General features: G+C 47.6%; 1 protein-coding gene across 7 annotated transcripts in view; it reads left to right on the top strand.

Annotated features, from left to right (window-relative positions):
* KATNB1 (katanin regulatory subunit B1) overlaps positions 1-20923 on the top strand; it is a 637584-nt gene that overhangs the window by 591880 nt on the left and 24781 nt on the right. For all 7 annotated transcript variants that reach the window (XM_078671470.1, XM_078671472.1, XM_078671466.1 and 4 more), the window contains 2 exons: positions 3645-3719; positions 4196-4312. In XM_078671470.1, coding sequence (XP_078527596.1) covers positions 3645-3719; positions 4196-4312 — 192 coding nt within the window. The remainder of the gene's footprint in view (positions 1-3644; positions 3720-4195; positions 4313-20923) is intronic.

Genomic DNA, 20923 nt, shown 5'->3' with positions numbered 1-20923 from the left:
ATATGTAGTTCTTTGTCCATGTTGATGCCCCGTTCTACCGCTCGAAGGTGGATGATCTATTGTGCCTCAGCTTTTCTCAAAGCTAGTGTCCTCTTTCCCCCTCTTGGATCAGTTTGAACTTCTGCGATTCCATGGAAACTGAGACCTGTTATAGTTCTGCTTGGATGGTTGGTGTTATAATAGACAGCTAGAGAGTAACTAGAGTCACTGTTGCGGTTAGCCCTCATGTGTTCTTGAATAATCTCCTTCAATGGTCGTATTGTGCTACCTATATAAATTGAGCCACAGATACACTGTATACAGTAGACAACATATCTTGTGTATTCCAATTGATGAACTGACGAATCTAATATGTTGTGTTCGTGTTGTATTTGAATTATTTCAATTTGTTACAAGAAAATTGGGACATATTACAATGTGAGCACTTAAAAATCCTTTCGGTTTGTAGGGTAACCAGGTAGTTTCAGTGTGTTTGGGAGGTAAGTAACTTGGACACAGAAAGTCCCTTAATGTTCTACCCCTTCTATATACAATACTGGGATTGGGTGGAACATATTTGCTCATTGTGCTATGTAGGTTGAGAAGATGCCAATGTTTCCTCAAGATTTTATAAATCTGATGACTTTGTTTATTGTAGTTAGTGACAAATGATTTTATCTCTGGTTTTCTTCTGCTCTGCTCTACTTGACTTTTTCAGTATTGAATGTCTAGTTTTCTGTAGAATTTGTTTTCTCGATTGCTTTAACCTCTGTGGAGGGTATCCCCTGTTTTGAAAACGTGTCTCGAGATTGGTCAATTCCTGATTAAAAACACCCTCCTCACTACAATTCCTCCTTAATCTGGTCATTTGTCCAAAAGGGATTGCATTAATCTGCATTGTGGGATGCGCACTAGAAGCATGCAATACAGCATTACATGCCATTGGTTTCCTGTACAACCGGGACATTATTTTGTTGTCTTTGATGTAAATGGTGATTCCAGAGACAATTGACCTCCCAGGAGGAAAAGACCCCTGCTTATGAATTTTGGGGAGTGCATATATGCAAGGTGCTCTTGGAGTTGGTGTGAAAAGATATCTATATTCTGTGTCAGAAATCATGCCCGGTTGTTTCCAAAAAGTAAGCCTAGATTCTATATGTTGTGTGATGTCTTTGAGGGTGTTGTTCGTAAGTCTGGTATACACCATATCTTCTCTAAGTTGTCTATCTATTTCCTGTACATAGCTTTCATTTTGCATAATTACTATGTTCCCCCTTTATCTGCTTCCTTAATGACGATCTCTTGGTTGTTAGCCAATTCTTTTAGAGCCATAAATTCCGCTTTGGTCAGATTGTACAACTGCTTGTGTGGTGTACTAGTCAATTTATCTTCTAGCTTATGTAAATCATTACTAACCGCTTTATGAAAAGAATCGATTAGGTTGTCGGAGGGCAATGTTGGTAGAAATCTAGATTTTGGTTTGAGCCCACTGTTTATATCTACATTTATAGCAATGTCGCATTCTACAAGAGTGTCCAAGAAAGTATGAGAGGAATCCTCTAATGACATCAACACATGTATGTCATGTATATCTCTTATTGTCCTATGACATGGTGGTGTGGGTGTAGGGCGAGGAATCAAAGGCAAGGGGTTCTCCTAAAAAAAAAATTCACATTCATGCGACGAACAAATTTGCACAAGTCAATATGCAATTTCACAACGTCCGGCTGAGCCGTGGGGCAAAAATTCAAGCCCATTGTAAGAACATTCTTGCCACATGTGGAAAGTTGTACAGTAGACAGGTTGACAATATTTCCAACATCAGAAGAGGTTGAATTACAGGCTTCATTGTTATGTAGGTTTAGCTTTATGTTTGACATCAGTTGTTGTTTTTAGATCCCACTTAAAGCCCTGGATCATCATCTGTATCAAGTACTCCCTGGCCAATAAATGCCCAAAGGAGGGCCTTTGTACACACTGCACCAGAGACATGGTTATTCCTTGGCGCTTTTGAGGCATCCTGGCTGCTTGAAATCTGCCCATGTGGCTTCATGTTTATCCTTGCGTTTTTATGCAAACACTGCTGTTTTGCATCTCAAGCGTGCAGTGACAAATGCCCGGCCGAGTTATTTTTTCATGATTTCCTTGGGTAATCTGCATTACGCAGACCTCCCAGAGAGTTTATTGCTTTGGCACGCATTTATAAGGTGAGGAATCATTGGCAAGATGTATCCATCAGCAGAAAGTTATTTAACTTCATTAGCAATATTTCTGGTGTACACATAATCTACCTGCAAGTTCCTTACTGCCCTCCCTCCCCTACAATGAGCAAGTGCTGTGATTAACAAGATCCCACATTATGCAAACACACTGTGTGCTGTATCGGCTGCTGTTGTTGTTTTCTCTGTTCTTTTCATATCACTTCCATAGAGCACAGAAAACATATCTGGACCTAACACCAGCTCACTGGTTGACGCCTAATATATGCTGCACACTAATATGTCAAGAGGTGGGCTCATGGCTACAGCTGCATGGGATCACTGGACAGTCGTTGCTGGAGGGAAGCTTTCCCAGACTAGTCTGAAGCCTGGAAGAAAACATTAATAAGTTGAGAAATCTGTTGGAAAATCATGTATACAATAGAAATATTACCGAATGTATGTAAATTTACTTTTCTAACATACACAAGCCAACAGCTTTTCAAGTGCTAATTGAAGACTCACACTTTGTCTGACTCTCCTTGCTTACATCATCTCCAATTTCCCTTCTTTCTGACATTGCCTGCTGCACACACAAGTAGACTCAAAACAGCGCAGGAACCAAAGTTGTTGGGCTGCCTTGCATCGAAGAGGGAGGGAAAAAAGTACCCTATCTATTTAGATATGGTGCATTTTTTCTCTCCCCCCAGTGTTGGCACACTTTTGGGTGCGACGCACCAATGCACACACCCTTGCGCAATAATGCATGGGTGTGTGCTTTTCCTAAAGCATAGGTGTTGTACTTGAAGCGGATGCATCCAGTTAAGAGTATTCTTTAATACTTTCTCAACTTTGTATATGTGTTGTACAATGCAAAAATAAGGAGAAATTAAAACATTTCTCCTTGTTAGGCCTACCTCGAGAAGGCGTGAGGTTATGGTGCAAATCCCTGTCTACGAATGTTAGTAGATAGGGGTTTAGATCAAAACCCATAGGTGATTGCATGGGATCGTCCATGTACCATCAATGGAAAGCACCCTTGACGCAAAGTAGTGCATAGCACAACTTTGTGTAACTTTGGGATACTTCCCAACACAAATCCTGGTTTACGTTGGATAATAAATCACACCCTAACTCTGTGCATAGGGTGTGCATCACTTGCGGTGCACAGCGTTAATAGATCTTGGCCTGAGTCTGGCTGTAGAATCATGAGTTTTAAGCTTCCTACGAGCTAGTGAAGTTCTCTCTGTTTTTCAATAAATCTTTAATAGAGCGTTATTGACCATACAGATCTGAGAGAGTGAATTCTTGTCTAGATTGAACAAGTATGCGTCATCTTGTGAATTATGGAGACAACAACCACCTTAGTGGAGGTTCATGAAAATGTATTGTCTTCTGTGCCTGATCATCGGACGACAGGTAAAAATGTGTACGGTCGGATAATTAATATTTTTATATTGTTCTTAGGTCTCTGTGGAAACTGGATATTTGCACAACTGTCCTGCCTCAAATTGAGAAGCTGCTCCAGAGTAAATATGAAAGGTGAAGTAATGACTGTAGATGTTTGCTATGCACAGGCAATACACGCAGATTATTGTCTTGTGTAGATGGATGGAGTAAATCGGCTGAGGAAGTGAAAGAGCCAAAAAAGCTTGTTTATTTGGTATATATAGCAAAGTGAATCTTTTCTAGATCCTGAATGGGAAGGTAACAGCCTAAAAGATAAATTTTCTTCATTTTACAAGTTGAGTTGTTCTCTCGTAGACAGAGGAAAAAGAGTACCGCAATCATGCCACTGTAGCTACCTAGGGGAGTGTAAAACATGATAGCCAATTAAGTCACCACCATCTCACACAGCGTCTGCAAGGTTTTGAAAACCAATTGGCAACTACATTTTAATAAAAGCACCTGTGATCTCTGACACCTCTAATTGACCAGATTTAGAGAATCTCAGAGCCAGATATATAGCAGACTTGTTTCCACTAACAATCTTTTTGTTTTTGTGTTTTCTCTTCCAGCTACACGCAGACAGGTTGTGCATCACTAAAGCTGATCCTTCAAAGGTTTCTGCCCATAATTCAGGACATTCTCTCTGCACCAGCCTCAGTTGGAGTGGATATATCCAGAGATGAGAGGTAAGATCACTCCCTGCTGCTCATTCCACAAGCCAGACGAATGAAGTTTATTTCTTCAGTGACAACTGAAAGATGCCATTGCATTTTACATAGCAGAATTTCTACTGAATCTCATTTAGTGTTTTGAAATTCAATGATTTGAATACCTATTAGGAAACATAATGTCTTCCTAGCGAGAGGCGTCAAATGGTTTCCTTTGATGCCAATGCCCACACAAGAAGTGATGTGTTATAGCTTTAAAAATGGATACCTAATGGCTTTCACTTGTAATGAATAAAATAGCTGAGAAATCTTAGAACATTGAATAAAAATACCCTTAAAAGAAGTTCTCCTCTGTCAGTGATATGACCTCCAGGGAATGTCACTTAAATTAGATCTTTCTTTTTCATTGTGTTATACAAGTACATAAAAATTAATGCAATATACTAAATCTATCATACAATTAGCATTAATTTATTTTTATAATGGCACTTCCTATAATGTCACCAATATTCTAGGGCATGTGAGATTATTTCTTGTGGTGTCATCAAGGTGTCAGCATTGATCAACTCTGGCTATGCCACATGATACACAGGAAAGGATTCACGAATGTAGTTTAAAAAAAGCAGACAATCTGGATTCTGCTAAGGCTTAGAGGCAAGCATGTTAACTGAAACTCTCCTTTACTCCTGTTAGCAGCTTACAGGATTTGCAACAACTGACCAAAAAATTAAAAATACCACTCATCATAGGAACCTAGGAAAAAGGGTCAAATCCCAACTTCAAAATCCACGCCACTAAACATACAAAAGGTCCTTTTCTACAGGATTGTTTGACCATCACAGCACCTTCTCTTACATTAACGGCATATAGTCTCTACACCACCAGCTTTATTTTCAGTCCTTCATATCTGCCTACTTTCCAAAATCTGATAGAGACATCTATCAAATCAAATCAAAAACAACTTTATTCGGTTTTAAGATAAAACCATAAAAGTTACACATTTCCATATTACAAATAAAACATACAGTTCCAATAAAATATATACACACAATACAGTAATAATAAAAGAAGAGAGAAAAGAATGCCCGATGGCTAAAAATCATCTACATAGGGTGAAGACGGGGGGTGCCTACCATCATCAAGGGAACAAGCTGTCCATACAAGTCCTGAGTTTCAATGTAGATTTCAAGAAACCTCTATGCAAGACTTCAAATGCGTCCCCTACAGGAATGCTTAGCACGTCAGTGGAATCAAGCTCACGGTCAGTTTTCACATCTAGTGTTGGTAGACGGCCGCATCCATCGCTCTCTGCAGTGGTGGAACACACAAAACCCTTTAAAAGGGGGGCGTGGCTTGGCAAGCCATCATGGCGGACGTGTGCTGAGCGAGCTCCGTCCAGCCCGCCTTATATCCTGCATTTATCCTGATTCTTCCGACCCCTGAGTGATCCTTGCGATGACTCAGCAGCGTTGAAATATCCCCAGGGACGCCCGGCGTTGTTTTGGGGCGCCCGCGACAGCTGGTGGCGGAACGATCGGGCCTAGAGTGGAGTGAATTTTTAGAAACCACAACGGTCCCATGCATCAAGGAATCAAGCATAAGGATAAATACAGACACAGTGGATTCTGTATTAAGTGACTTGTCCAGCCGGACAGAGTTCTAAATATTTTTACTTTAAACAGAAATACAAAGAGAATTTCCTTCAACAGTTTCACGTTGTGGGGCACAAGCCTGTACCCCAATTAAGCACAAACACTTTAGTACACTCAAAGTGAACAGGAAAGGGCTTTTAGGCAAAAAGCTTAAGTGTTCTCAAAATCTTAGTTAGAACAAAAATTACAAGATGCACCTTTACATCAACAAAGTACATGATATAAACAATGTATAAGGCACATAAACTGGTCGACGGCGTTTCGATCCCACTTTTAAATCAAAGGGATCATCATCAGGACATTTGGTAAGTGCCTAATTCATTTCAAGCCTCTAAAACCTAAAAGAAAATGTGGGGAGGAAAGAAATATAGGTAGATATATAAAATCGACATTTATAGATATTGACTCGCAACGTGGTGATGGGTGGAGAAGTGGTGTTGATTAAAAACAAACCAAACAAGTCAATCCTTAACGGTTGGGCTAAAAACAGTAGTGAGATTGACTGAAGTAGGACTTCAGACAGTTAATAGGTCGGGCAGAATATATCAAAGTAACTTATGGTTACTAAAGGTTGTAGCGACAAGGTGCGAGTAGGGCAACGGATGGAACGACATTTACCCAAGGGGTAGATACATAGATGTGCCCGTAATCTTAGTGACTATTAGTAGTTCCCGTGGGTGGGAATCTGCCAGAGTGTAGAATTGAAGGTTTGTATGGGATCCAGTGAATAATTGCAGTACCACGTGGGCGAGGAGCTGCAGTGAACGGAACCATAACAGAGTAGAAAGGCTCCTGCGGTAGTGTAATTTACGGGAGTAATGGTGCGGAAGGGCCATGATAAACATGCCGAGTGTGGCCAAGGAAGAAGAAAACAACTTCACCAGCGCCGAGTAAGGGGAGAAGGTAATGTGAAACAATATACACCGGCGCAGTGAGGAAGCGCGCTTACCATTTTAAATCCATGGCTGGGGGTTGGGCATGAGGAATACATGTGGTCACCTATAGGAAATAACGGGGAGGGTAGTCAGAGTATGGAGCGTGATTCAGATCGGTGCATAGCGAGCAACAGAGAGGTGAGCAAGGAGCTTACCAATATCGGGAACCACCAAATTACGTCAGAAGTCCGATCGCATAGGTTGCTGGGAGTACCTAGGAGGGAAGGGAGGAATCGGGGTTATGGGCTGTTACCCAAGGTCTGGCCATAGAAAAGTGGAGTGAGGCCTAGCTGCCGGCGGAGGAGCTGGGGTGTTGCGCTCTGGATCTCCGGAGGGAACCGGGAGACGTGCGGCGTTCTTGGCCCCGCCTGCTGGTGCTGTGAGAGGACCGGAGCTATCCTGACTACAGTGCTGTTGTGAGCCTTCCCTCCACCTTAACAAGTCCAGGGTATTTAGGCTGTGATCCCAGTGATTCAATCCTTGATCTGGATCTCAGAGCTGCTTTGAGACTTTTGGGCCTCTTGCATCCTACTAGTGGACCATGTCAGGTGGCACACGCAGGCTCTGCAGTGGAGTCTGAGAAACCAGTCAGATTCCATCCAGAAGTTGGAGGAGAATGCGAAAGACCTGCAGTGGTGGCTGCAGGACCACAGTAGGACCGGTGGCAGACCCCTCTCCCTACCCCAACGGTCATGACGGATGTATCATTGCTAGGTTGGGGAGATCATCTGGAAGAGGTGGAGATCTCTGGTTTCTGTCAAAAACTAGCCTTCACATCAGTTTGTTGGAGATGCGGGTGATTAGTTTTCCGCTGAGGTATTTACAGACAATTCCACTGCTGTGTTGTACTCCAACAAGCAGGGCAGAGTGGGGTCATGGGACCTATGCCAGGAGGCGCTACGTTTCTTAAACTGGCAGAGTCGTCAGGGCACTTCCCTGATCGTGCCACACCTGGCATCATCTTTAAACACAATGTTAGATGAACTCATTGGGCGTTGCCTATCAGATTACGAATGAAGACTACACTCAGAAAAGTGCAAGGCATATTTCAGCAATGTGGCGAACCCTGATTCGATCGGCACAGGGCCATGTCATCCTAGGGGCCCTAGACTAGGCAAGCAGAATGTGGTATCCAGAACGTCTGGCCATGAGCATCTGTTCTCCGATTTGGTTACCTCTATGGGGGAACCTCCTGTGCAGCAGCAGGGCAGGAACCTGCACCCAACCTGGGAAAAAGCCAATCAATGGCTTTCAATATTTCTACTGAAGTTGTGTGTGTCATACTGGCGGCCAGGCGACCCTCCAACAAAACTATTTATACAGGACGACATTCAGCCTCTACAGGCAGTTCGCTGACATACTGGTATTCTGTATTTCCTTAGCCCCGCAAGTTCTTGCTGTACTTGTCTACCTTTTCTGTTTTACAGCTTACGCGTATGTTCCAGCCAACACCGTTTGTGGTACCACAGTGGGACCAAAATTTTGTTCTCGCCTTTCTCAGGTGCTTCCCATTTGGACTCAGTTGTTCCCTACGTATCTTGACGGTAAAACAGCATTCTTCATTGTGATCGCTTCAGCTTCTCGCATGAGTAAATTACTGGCAGTCTCTGTCCAGCAGCGGTACACCACCATCTTCCCAGACAATCTAGTCTCACAAAGGTGACATCAGGCATTTTATCCTGCCAGCCTACTTACACAACTTTACCCATCTATAAAGGATGAGTAACCTCATCAATTTGACCCAGAGAGATCTCTAAGCTTTTACATTGACTGCTCCAAAGAACACTGGGTGGGCGTAAGCTCTTTGTAAATTTCCAGATGGATTGTCTTGTGTACCTGAAAGAGACTATAAGTTATAGATTTCTTACCTTAGAATTACCCCCAGACGTCAGACTGGATCCGGAGAATTTTTCTTCAGCAGTACCCCTGCGCGTCGGTAGGTGGCGTCAATCAACTCTGTGCTCGTCGTTGGCGTCGTGATCGCCGGAATGACTTTGCGGTATTTACTTTGTCACGCCCCTGCGCGCTGATGTCAGTTCTTTCCTTTTCCGCACCAACCAGCGCAGATCCGGAGAGAGCTGTACCCTTAGTCATTTTTTGACTAGTGTTGTTTTACTTTTTGTCAACATCTTTTTCGAGTCGTTCGATTCCTGGTGCACGCAGGGATGTTCTGTATGTGTGTAGACCTGCAAACCTGTGGTGAACTACTATTGCTCTAATCTTATATCTCAGTTATCAAAATTAGTGAGCTGCCTCACTAGGGGTTTGCCCAAACCCCTCAATCTACTAAAGCTCTGTTGAGACCTGGGAACACCTAGGTCTGTGAAGCGCTCTACTCTGTCCCTAAGGTTTCTAAGTGTATTAAAACAGCTTTTGTTCAAATTGTGAATATCTTTCTAGTCAAATGACACAAACGAAATTGTGATTCTTAAGCAGAAAACAAAGTGTATTTAAAGTTATACACATTAACAGTTTATATGCTAAACTGCTTCTTAAATCAAAAAGACTCGCCAGAGCATGCAGGGATGTCACATCGGCGGACCTGCTTCAAGCCTTGCCACTCTTGCCACAAGCTGATGTCAAAGCGGTACAAAAGGGGGTGGTGATGGACGGAGCATCTGAACCAATCAAACACTCACACCCAGTCAAAAGATCTGGGTTTAATCCATCACCGTTCTTTAGCCCACTCTGCCACCCCAGTTCAGACATGGCCATATGCAAATCAGTCTGACCCTGTGCCTCATGGGAACAGTCCAGCCCGAACTGCCAAGCCATGCCTTCCCTGGACCGGAAACAAGCTTCCTAGGACCGGTTTAAGGCATTTCAGCCGTCTTCAGCCAGGCTTGCTTGAATCCAGGGGCAAAGTGAGCACGGGACTCACGTCTGAGCATACCCTGCCAACTTATGGCGAACAAAGCGTTGCAAAAGGGGGTGGTGATGGACGGATGTCAGTCACGGAACCACACCTCATGTGCCATTGGTGCCTGGAGCGCGACCACGACCCAAAGCCATGCTCCGACTGTCGGGCCATGAACCCGAGGTGTTTGCGGGAGCGGTCCCGAAAGCTTCTGGAGGCCCGGCAATCTGCTCCGCTTCGCTCGCGGTCGAGAAGGAGGTTGCGGGACCTGTTGCAGAGTCAACCACCATCACTCCTCATCGCAGTGTTCGGATAACTCGAAGCACAAGAAGGTGAAGAAGCACCATCGCTCTTCGCATTCTCCCTGTCCGTCGGCTGATGCAACGCGGGACGCAGAAAGTCGTCGCCCTTCGGCTCCGCCCACGGAGCCTGCTGGGACGGCTTTGAGCTTCCCTCCCTTCCCGGGTGCCGGAGCGTCCCCAGCTCAGCTTTGTGCCTTTTACAAAGACCTCCACTCCATCTTTGGGCAGCCGGACTCCGCCTGCGCGTCTTCTGGCCCCGCGGACTCGGCTGGGGGCTCTAGGCCTTCGATACCGGCGGCTCCAGCTCTGGCGCCGCAGGGCCCCCAGAGATCCTGGCCTGCATCCGGATCGGTGCCGATTGACCTCACGACCCCTCCCCCAGCGCCAATTCCACTGACGACACCTCTGCCACCCCCGACGCAAGTTGTGTCCCCGGACGGCGTCAACCCCAGATTCCCCCTTGATCTGAACACGGAGCCGGACCGGCATCGACCGATGCCAGTACGGGCACCGACCGTTACTTTTGTACCACTGTTCTATCTGACATTCCTTTTCACCCTGAGTGGCAGCCAGAGGAGGGTAAGGAGGACTGGGAGGGGTCTGTGGACCCTTTGGCAGACCAGCTAGAAGAGCCGGACGGGAGAGAGGAGTTGGGTGATGCCAGTGGTCTGGGTACCTCCCCAGACCTTGCTATGCTTTCTCCCCCTACCGTGGCCACGGAGGAGGGAGCCTCCCACGCTGTGGTGTTGTGTAGGGGAATAAATCAAAAAGGGATACGAGGGGAAAAGGCTATATAGGGCAGTCCCCCACTCAACAATTCTGTAACAAGAAGCCCTATTCTGCCTGCATGTTGTGAATCTCAGACTCCGTAACTCAAGGGGCCATATCTCCTATTGGCTCACCAAGCGGCCGAATCTGGCCAGTACTGCGTTACAGGTCCGGACATGCCTTCAAACATACAAACAACACTGTGCACAAGGTATAACACATAAAGAAAATATGTGTGAGAGCAAGGAAAGTACCTCACGGACGTGACACCCGAGGGGGTTCCCGGTCTGTGAATGGCCGGTCTACCCACTTCTCATCATCGGTTACTTTCCTTGCAAGGAGGATGGAAAAAGTGCAAGAAGATGTGCACAAAATAGGATAGAGAGACAGGAAGGGAGGGTATAAATGCACTCTCTAGTAGGACAGAGACAGGTGTTCAGAAAATGATTTGACAAGTACCTACACCCAACACCAACAAACATAAAATATAAAATAGTGAGGTTTGGCTGGCTGAATCAATTTTATTCTGGTGCTGCCAAACTGCACTGTTTAAAATAAGGTTAAATTGATATCATTCGATGTTGTAACTGGACCAACATGTTTCATTGCCTTGTCATTGGCAATTTCATCAGGGCAAATGGTTGGGTCTCTTATTCTTAATCCTCCATTTGAAAACCTTGTGCTCGCAGATACTGGGTATACCGTCGAGCATCAAAAAGACGGCGTGTCAAAAGATCACGAGTCCGTCTTGGAGACTCCTCAATGTGAGTCACCGCAGCCGAGTCCCTCCGGCGCTTCCGACGTCGGAAGCGCCGGAGGGACTCGGCTGCGGTGACTCACATTGAGGAGTCTCCAAGACGGACTCGTGATCTTTTGACACGCCGTCTTTTTGATGCTCGACGGTATACCCAGTATCTGCGAGCACAAGGTTTTCAAATGGAGGATTAAGAATAAGAGACCCAACCATTTGCCCTGATGAAATTGCCAATGACAAGGCAATGAAACATGTTGGTCCAGTTACAACATCGAATGGTATCAATTTAACCTTATTTTAAACAGTGCAGTTTGGCAGCACCAGAATAAAATTGATTCAGCCAGCCAAACCTCACTATTTTATATTTTATGTTTGTTGGTGTTGGGTGTAGGTACTTGTCAAATCTTTTTCTGAACACCTGTCTCTGTCCTACTAGGGAGTGCATTTATACCCTCCCTTCCTGTCTCTGTATCCTATTTTGTGCACATCTTCTTGCACTTTTTCCATCCTCCTTGCAAGGAAAGTAACCGATGATGAGAAGTGGGTAGACCGGCCATTCACAGACCGGGAACCCCCTCGGGTGTCACGTCCGTGAGGTACTTTCCTTGCTCTCACACATATTTTCTTTATGTGTTATACCTTGTGCACAGTGCGTGTTGTGTAGGGGGCCTGAGGCCTTGGGCTTCCTAAGGTGGCAGTCAGGACTAAACTCCTGACTGAGGTGCTCCATCCAGCAGCGGCCTCCTCGGAGCCCCTGCTGCCATTCAATGAGGCCCTCACCGACATCCTTCTGGGTACTTGGTCCAAGCCCAGCACAGGGGCTCCTGTAGATAGGATGATTGCCCGATGCCACTGCCCAGCCCGGGCGACCCCATTTTCCTCTTCCAACACCCTACCCCTGAGAGCTTGGTGGTCCAAGCCTCAACCTCCAAAGGCGTGTTCCCTACTGCTCCGCCAGATAGGGAATCCAAGAAGCTTAATCCTCTTGGGAAGAAGATGTTTTCTTCCGCCAGCTTAGGACTGCGGTCGGTGAACTTAGCGTGTCTCTTGGGCCGCTACACCCACTCTGTGTGAAGCGTGGCTCAGTGGTTAGAGGCGGCAGACCCGGAAGCTGAGATCGACCGTGGACCAGGGTTCGATTCCCCGCCACGGTGGGTCTCGGGCTCAAAATTCCACGGACTCGACAATTCTCGCTCTGGTGCCTACTCAACTCACGGGGTCACACTCTGCGACTCTGGGCAATAGCTTGCTTAATCTCCACTACGGCCCCTCGCGGCGGGATGCCTGGCTTTCACCTTGTGGACACCCTGCCGGGGTTTCTCACAGGGGAATACCAGGACGGGTTCCCTAAGCAAGCGCCGGGATGCTTACGGGCAGCTGTGCGCTTTACAAGTCTAACACATTTACATTTACATTTACACACGGTTGCGCAAATGCTGCCACAGTGCCCGGAGGAGGCCCAGACTGTACTCACCCATGCGGTTACAAAGGGTAGAGACACAGCGAAGTTAGCCATTTGATGTGGGCTGGATACTGTCGACTCACTAGGTAGAACGATTTCGGCGTCAGGAGCCTTGAGATGCTACCCCTGGCTGAGGTCAACTGGCTTTTCCGGGGATGTCCAATCGACCCTTTTGGACATGCCCTTTCATGGTCGTTGACTGTTTGGTGACAAGGCGGACAATGCACTCGAGCGCTTCAAGGACTCAGGCTACGGCCAGATCTTTGGGCCTCGCTGCCACCTCTCGCCCTGTTCAGTCCGCTTTTCGCCCCTTTTGTGGCTACGGAAGGGATGCCCCGCATGTGGCCGGCGTAAGCTACTCAACCTCTGTGCAGCCAGGGACGTGGGACCCAGCGCCGTGGGTCTACGGGCTAGTGGGCAGGCCAGTACATCAGGTGCCCCCCCTGCATCGGCCTCCAAGCCTTCCTAGGCCGACCATTCAGGGCCACTAGTTGCCAGTGGGTGGCAGGATTCTTCATCATTTCCCCCACTGGCACAACATCACGTCGGACAGGTGGGTTTTGCAGATGAGACTACCCCTCCCTCCATGCCTCCATCACATGTCGGAGGATCATTGGCCCTTCTCTGTCAGTAAGTTGCAGCTCTCTTGGCCAAGCGAGCCATCGAGCGAGTTCCTGTGCCAGAAGTAGTTTGTGGTTGTTATTCCCACTACTTCCTGGTTCCCAAGAAGGACAAAGGCCTGCGTTCTATCTTGGATCTCAGGGACGTCAACCACTTCCTCCGGAAGGAGAAGTTAAAAATGTTGACATTGTCTCAGGTCTTGTCTGCCCTCAACCCTGGAGACTGGATGTTAGCGTTGGATTTGCAGGATGCCTATTTTCACATCCCCGTCCTGCCGGCCCACATGTTCACGGTAGGCCAAAAGCATTTTCAGTTTACTGTGCTCCCCTTTGGCCTTAACAGAGCACCTCGGGTGTTCACGAAAGTGATGGCGGTGGTCGCAGCTTATCTGCGCAGATCAGAGGTTCCAGTCTTCCCCTATCTCGACGACTGGCTGTTGAAGGCGAGTTTGCCCTAGGCAGTCGTTTCCCACCTCCAGACTACGGCAGACCTCCTGCACTCGCTGGGGTTCACTATCAACGTGCCAACGTCACAACTGATTCCCTCTCAGAAGCTCCTTTTCTTTGAAGCAGTTCTGGGTACAGCGCAGTTTGGGGCCTATCCTCCCGGGCAGCGAGACAGGTATATTCGGGCTAAGATTCTGATGTTTGAGCCTCTATCCCGGGAGTCGGTGAGGATGACCCTCAGGCTGCTGGGTCTCATGGCCTCCTTCATATGCAGGCTCTGCATTGGGACCTGAGGTTCCAGTGGGCGCAGCATCAGGAGAATCTTTCCAATGTCGTCCAGATCTCGGAGGGCACTGCACACCAATTGCAGTGGTGGCTAACGAACCAGGATTGGGTCAACGGCAGATCCTTCTTCCTTCCTCAACCAGACTTCACAGTGGTGACAGATGCGTCACGCGATGAGGCGGCCACATGGGAGAGGCGGAGATCAGAGGCCTCTGGAGAAATCTGGTCTCCACAACAACCTGCTGGAGCTCCGTGCGATCCGTCTTGCACTGAAAGCATTCCTTCCTTCTGTCAAAGGAAGAGTAGTGCAGGTGTTCACAGACAACACCACCGCCATGTGGTACTGCAACCAACAGGGCGGGGTTGGGGCTGTGGACCCTCTGTCAAGAGGCTCTCCACCTCTGGACGTGGCTGGAGCATCAGGGCATGTCCCTGGTGTTTCAACACCTGGCAGGTTACCTGAACGCCAGGGTGGACGAACTCAGCCGCCGGTGCATGATGGATCACGAATAGCGTCATCACTCGTAGGTGGTTCAAGGTCTCTTTCAACAGTGGTGAGAGCCTTGGTTAGTTCTGTTTGCCACCGAAGACAATGCGCAATGTCAGCAATTCTGCCCGTTGGAATTTCCAAGGCGGCGACGCTTTTTGGCGCAAGTGGAATTGCGGTCTTCTATACGCCTTTCCGCCTAATCCACTTCTGCCCAGACTGCTGAAGAAGATCAAGCGCGACCGCCCAAGTCATTCTTGTGGCTCTGGATTGGGCACAAAGAGTCTGGTATCCTGAGCTCTTGAACATGGCCATCGATCCTCCAATTAGATTGCCTCTTCGGGAGGATCTTGTGTCGCAGCAGCAGGGGATGGTCCTCCACCCGAACCTGTCCAGTCAACACCTCCTTGCGTGGAGATTGAGTGGTGACAGTTGACATCTTTTGACATTCCTCCCGAAGTCTGTAATGTCATCTTGGCAGCCAGGCGCCCCTCCACTAAAACGGTATACGCCTTCAGATGGAACAAATTTGTGGCATGGTGCACAGCAAAGGCTGTGGATCCCCTTTCTGCCTTCTTCATAAGTTCTCGTCTTCCTTCTTTCTTTGGCTCAGCAGGGCTCTGCTCTGGGCACTCTTAAAGTCTATCTTTCGGCCTTTCTACGCCTTCCTGATCAGCCTTCTCTTTTCAAGTCCCCTACTGTAAATAGATTTCTTAAGGGCATTACTCACCTTTTCCCTCCTATTCCTTTCGTAATACCCCAGTGGGTCTTGAATCTGGTCTTAACCTATCTCATGTGTGCTCCTTGTGAGCCACTACTTAATTGTCCTCTCAGACTATGACCTTAAAGACTGCTTTTCTGGTTGCCATCACTTCTGCTCGCAGGGTGAGTGAGCTTCAGGCTCTTTCTTCTAACCTCCTTTCCTTGCTGTTCATCCGGAAAAGGTTGTACTTTGAACTAGACCTTCTTTTCTTTCCAAAGTGGTTACCTCTTTCCACATAGGACAGACCATCACTTTGCCCACCTTCTTCCCGCCCCCCGCATTCTTATAAAGAGAAAAAGGCTCCACCGTCTGGATCCAAAACGTCCTCTACCAGTTTATCTAGAACGCACAAAACAATTCCGGAGGGATGATCAACTCTTTGTTGGCTATGTGGGTGCCAAGAAAGGTCGGGCCGTGCAGAAACAAACCATCTCTCGATGGGTCGTTCTTTGCATTAAAATCTGTTGTTCCTTAGCGAAAAAGGAGCCTTCAGTAGGGTTGCGTGTCCATTCCACCAGGGCGACAGCAGCCACTACTGCTTTAGGACCTGGAGTCCCCCTCGGTGACATCTACCAGGGAGCCATGTGGGCATCGCAGCACACGTTCACTAAGCATTACTGCCTGGATAGTCTAGTCCGGAGAGACCGCTTCTTTGGCCGTTCAGTTCTCCAGGACTTTCTGGTGTGAACTTAGTCGCAGACCCACCTCCGGGATCGGTATTGCTGGGGTATCTATTCTAATGTAAGGAATCTGTAACTAATAGTCTCTTTCAGATGATCAAGTTACTTACTGTCGGTAACAATGTATCTATGAGAGACATATATTAGTTATAGATTCCTTACCGCCCCACCCATCCTCTCCGTTCAGCAAACTGACTTATAACGTAAGGGACTCCCTTTCAGGGCCCTAGTTTTGTGCACCAGTGGTCAATGTCTTGCATGGCTCTGCGCTTCTGGCGTGGAATGTCGTGTAAAAAACGGATATCAGCAGGCAGGAGCGGCTGATAAGTAGATACCAGAACGTCATTCCGGCAATCACGACACCAACGACGAATGCGGAGTCGACAGACGCCACCTACCGACACTCAGGAGTACTGCTGAAGAAAAATTCTCCGGATCCAGTCTGACACCTGGGGGTAATTCTAAGGTAAGGAATCTATAACTAATATATGTCTCTTACAGCTATATCGTTACCAAGGATAAGTAACTTGTTCATCAAGATCCGTTATGGACTGGCCAAGAAACGGCCACCAGAGGGCATACATGCTCTGTCCACCAGAGCAAAGACATCTACCACTGTTCTGGTGCACAGTGTTCAAATCTCAGGGTGGTACGTGTGCATCACTCAACAAGTTTGCGAAGGCACTCCTGCCTTGATAACCAGGTCTGGTGGGAGGGGCACTTTGCTGATTAATTTCTGCAGGATTTCATTCTCTGCACCATTCCCCAGAACACCACCTTGGGAGGTAATGCCGGGGCATCTTCTCACAAGGCGAGGAATCTGCGGTTAGAAGTATCCATCAGAAGAACAAGTTACTTACGTGAGATAACGCTCTCTGGTGGATACTCTAACCGCAGATTCCTCACTGACTCCCCATCTTCTCGATCTGTGGAATTGACTCATCTCATCCATACTAATAAGATTCCAATCTAGTGATTTGCAAACTGGCACAGTCTGATTATTGAAGGGTCTGCGTCCAAAGGCACTGACAGATATCAGAAAGAAATTAATGCCAGCCTGTGGAGGTGGTAGCTATCTAGGGGCCCCAATGTCAAACCCGAAGTGGGACGCACCAGACGCAGACCCGCGCAGTGCCATCTCTCGATGCGCAATGAAATGGCTGAGAGAATTCTCCCAATCCAGTCTGGCTCCTGGGGACATTAACAAGGTGAGAAAAGTAACTTCTTTTTTCTATCAGTATGCATGAAGTGCTTCAATCAAGTTTATGAAAATGGCAATCTAGATGTCAGTCACATTCATGTACATCTGCAGACCACACTAGACTGTGCCCTTTTGCAATAAATGTTACTGGTATTCCTCTGGAGCTGCTTATACCTACTCATAAAGTATTGCCTTTGGAGCTGTTATGGTCCTGTCCTTTAAGTGACTATACTGCAGTGGATAGATTGGTTTCAACCTCCCAAACTCTGATCCTCTTGATAGTTTCAAACAAGGTTTCTGATGGATACATCTGCCAGTGGATTCCTCACCTTGTGGATATCCCCTGCGCCAGCAGCATTCGGAAATTGTTTGTAGCTCTCCACACCGACGAGGACGATGTCACAGAAGCCCGGCTTTGCTCGCGACTCCGCTGACGTCCCTGGAGCCATAAGAGAGCCGCGTCGGCGTGATGACGTCAGTTCCCTTTTTTCCGCGCCGTCGACGCTAACGGTTTTTCTAGGACTCTCCGTTGTTACGCTTGATACTTTGTGTTTCTGGCTGTGTTCCTGTGCTTCTTCTTGTTTCTTTCCAAGGATGTAGTTGAGGAAGTCCGGGTTCAAGCCTTGCAGGGAGTGCGAGGACATATGTTCATTACTGATCCACACGAGGACTGTGTTTGGTGTTTATCATCGGATCACGACGTCGAGGGATGTGCCTACTACAGGAAAATGAATCCGAAGGCACTGAAGTACAGGGAAGCGAAGCTCTTCATGGCGAAGATAAGAAAGGAAAAAAGAGGTCAGAGAAGGTCGAGGTCGCGCTCCAGGTAGAGGTCGTGTTCGAAGTCGACTTCGGGGCATGCTTCGAGAGCTAAGAAGCACAAGAAGAAGAAGAAGAGGCATTCTTCAAGACGCCATTCTGATAAAGAAGCGGCGGCAAAGTCGACCTCTCCATCTCGCATCTCGACGACGCCGTAAGGACTTCGTGTCTACTCCATCGAATCCAGCTTCTCCTGAAAAATCGGCTTCGCCTGCAGCCTCTCCACCTCGATCTCCGACGCTGGTTCCCTCACCGACTTCAGTTCATTCTCCGGCTCCAGAAGAAGAGATTCCTGTGCCGGATGAGCAGGCGACTCCATTGGTTCCGCTGTCGGCGCCGGCTGGCCCGAACACAGTAACGCCTGCCTCGAACACAGTAACACCTGTCTCAGATCCAGTCCCGGGGCCTATCCTCCATTTCCAGGTCCGGGTCAAGATCCGTTGCATTATCTCAATGCTATGTACGGAGTCTTCAACAGGGCTATGTACCCCTCTGGTGCACCTTCGGGTTCCATGGGTCCATTAGCTTTTAATTTGGGGGTTCCTATGCCCAGGCCCCTTTCATGCCTTTTCTTCCGGCGGCGCCGTCTTGGCACTTCCCGGCGCCGAGGATATCAACGCTGTTTCCATCTTCTCTGGCGCCTTCTATTCTACCTCATTCGGCGCAGGCGGCACCGTCGGATCCGTGTACGACTCCGACTCCGGCGGAGTCGGTCTTGGCTCCATCGACGCCTGCACCTAGGATAAGATCTAGGTGAGAAGCCCAGAGGGTTATAGAAGAACAGAGGTATAAGTTGGAGGAGATGGAGGAAGGTAAGCTTCAGGACTCAGATGAATATTTTGCTGAGTTGAGGGAAGCAAGTGGCCTTGATATCTCTCCAGAGTGGGAACTTTCACCAGCATCTGATACTCCTTCCAAGGAAGTGGTCCCCATCACACAGTGATCAAAAAGTCAGCAGAACTTCTGGATCTTCAGCTTCCCACTACTGAGTTCAAATCGAACATGTTAACAGAAGTTCTTCATTCATCCTCTTCTGTAATTGAGCCTCTACTGCCATTCAATGAGGCAATCACTGACCCTGTGATGGAAGTTTGGCGCAAGCCTTTTTCAGCTCCTGCAGTTTCCAAAACCATTGCATGGAGATACAGGGTGGCTCCAGGGGATCCTGATTTTTTTATCTTCCCATCCTTCTCCTGAGAGCCTTGTTGTTCAGGCTGCCTGTTCAAAAAGATCTTCAGGTGCATTTCCACAAGTTCCGTCAGACAGTCGAAGAAACTTGATCAATCTGCCAAGAAAGTTTTCTCTTCGGCAAGCATGGCATTAAAGTCAACTAATGCCACCTGTCTTATGGGTAGATATATCCATGCTTTAATGGATTCAGCTAAACAGATCGCACCTAAGTTGTGCGAGGAGGATAGAAAGAATTTTGAGGAAGTGTTACATGATACTCAGGCGGCTGCACGTCAGGTGATACAAAGTGGGTTAGACACTGCTGACTCTGTCGCCAGAATCATGGGATCTTCTGTGGCTACAAGAACGATTGCATGGCTAATGTCCTCGGAGTTCACGGCAGATGTTCAAACTACGCTTTTAGACCTACCGTTTGATGCTGCAGGACTTTTTGGGAAAAAGGCGGATGCTGCTTTAGAGAGATTTAAGGACAGCAAGGCTACAACCAAATCTCTTGGACTTCAAGCTCAAACTAGATGCTCTTCTTTCAGGAGATAAAGAGGATTTGGGAGGTCGTCCTTTCGGACATATAGGCAACCTCAACAGCAACAACAGCAGCAACAAAACACCTTATACAAATACTACAGGGGCAAAAACAGAGGTCGCCCACGAGGCTGTCAGCCCTCCTCCTCCTCTTCCTCTACCTCCCCCCCTCTTACCACAGCAAAGCAGCCCTAGATCCACCATTCTGGATCATGTTGGCCCTGTGGGGGATCGGCTTAATCATTTTCTGCAAGATTGGGTATCGGTCACTACAGACCTTTGGGTTCTCAATCTTGTGGAGAATGGGTATGCCCTTCACTTTCGGGAATTCCCTTCAAATTGCCCTCCTTGCCAAGGAGCTTGCTCGGAGGACCACCTTCTTCTCCTGCAGGAGGAAGTCTTAACATTGTTGAAAAATGTGAGATAGAGGTGGTTCCAGAGCAGAAGAGGGGTCAGGGATGCTACTCCCGGTATTTCCTGATACCCAAGAAGGATGGCAGGTTACGTCCAATCCTGGATCTCAGGATCTTGAACCTTTTTCTGAAGCAAGAAAAGTTCAAGATGCTCACCCTAGCGCAGGTTCTTCAAGCGCTGCAGCAAGAGGACTGGATGGTATTGATCGACTTGCAGGACGCGTATTTTCATATCCCGATCCTTAAGTCGCAAAGGAAGTATCTCCGTTTCACGGTGGGGTCGCAACATTATCAGTTTGCGGTTCTCCCGTTTGGACTTACTACTGCACCTGGAGCCTTCACCAAGGTGATGGCAGTGGTGGCAGCCCATCTCAGGAGATAGGGTATTCCAGTTTTCCCCTATCTGGACAACTGGTTGCTCAAAGCAGTCGCCAGAGAAGGTGCTTCATCATCTGCAGGTGACAAATCACC

Source organism: Lissotriton helveticus, chromosome 12 (assembly GCF_964261635.1).
Source record: "Lissotriton helveticus chromosome 12, aLisHel1.1, whole genome shotgun sequence".
NCBI lineage: Eukaryota > Metazoa > Chordata > Amphibia > Caudata > Salamandridae > Lissotriton > Lissotriton helveticus.
The sequence above is the reverse complement of the archived record's forward strand: the minus strand, read 5'-3'. Positions and strand labels throughout refer to the sequence as shown.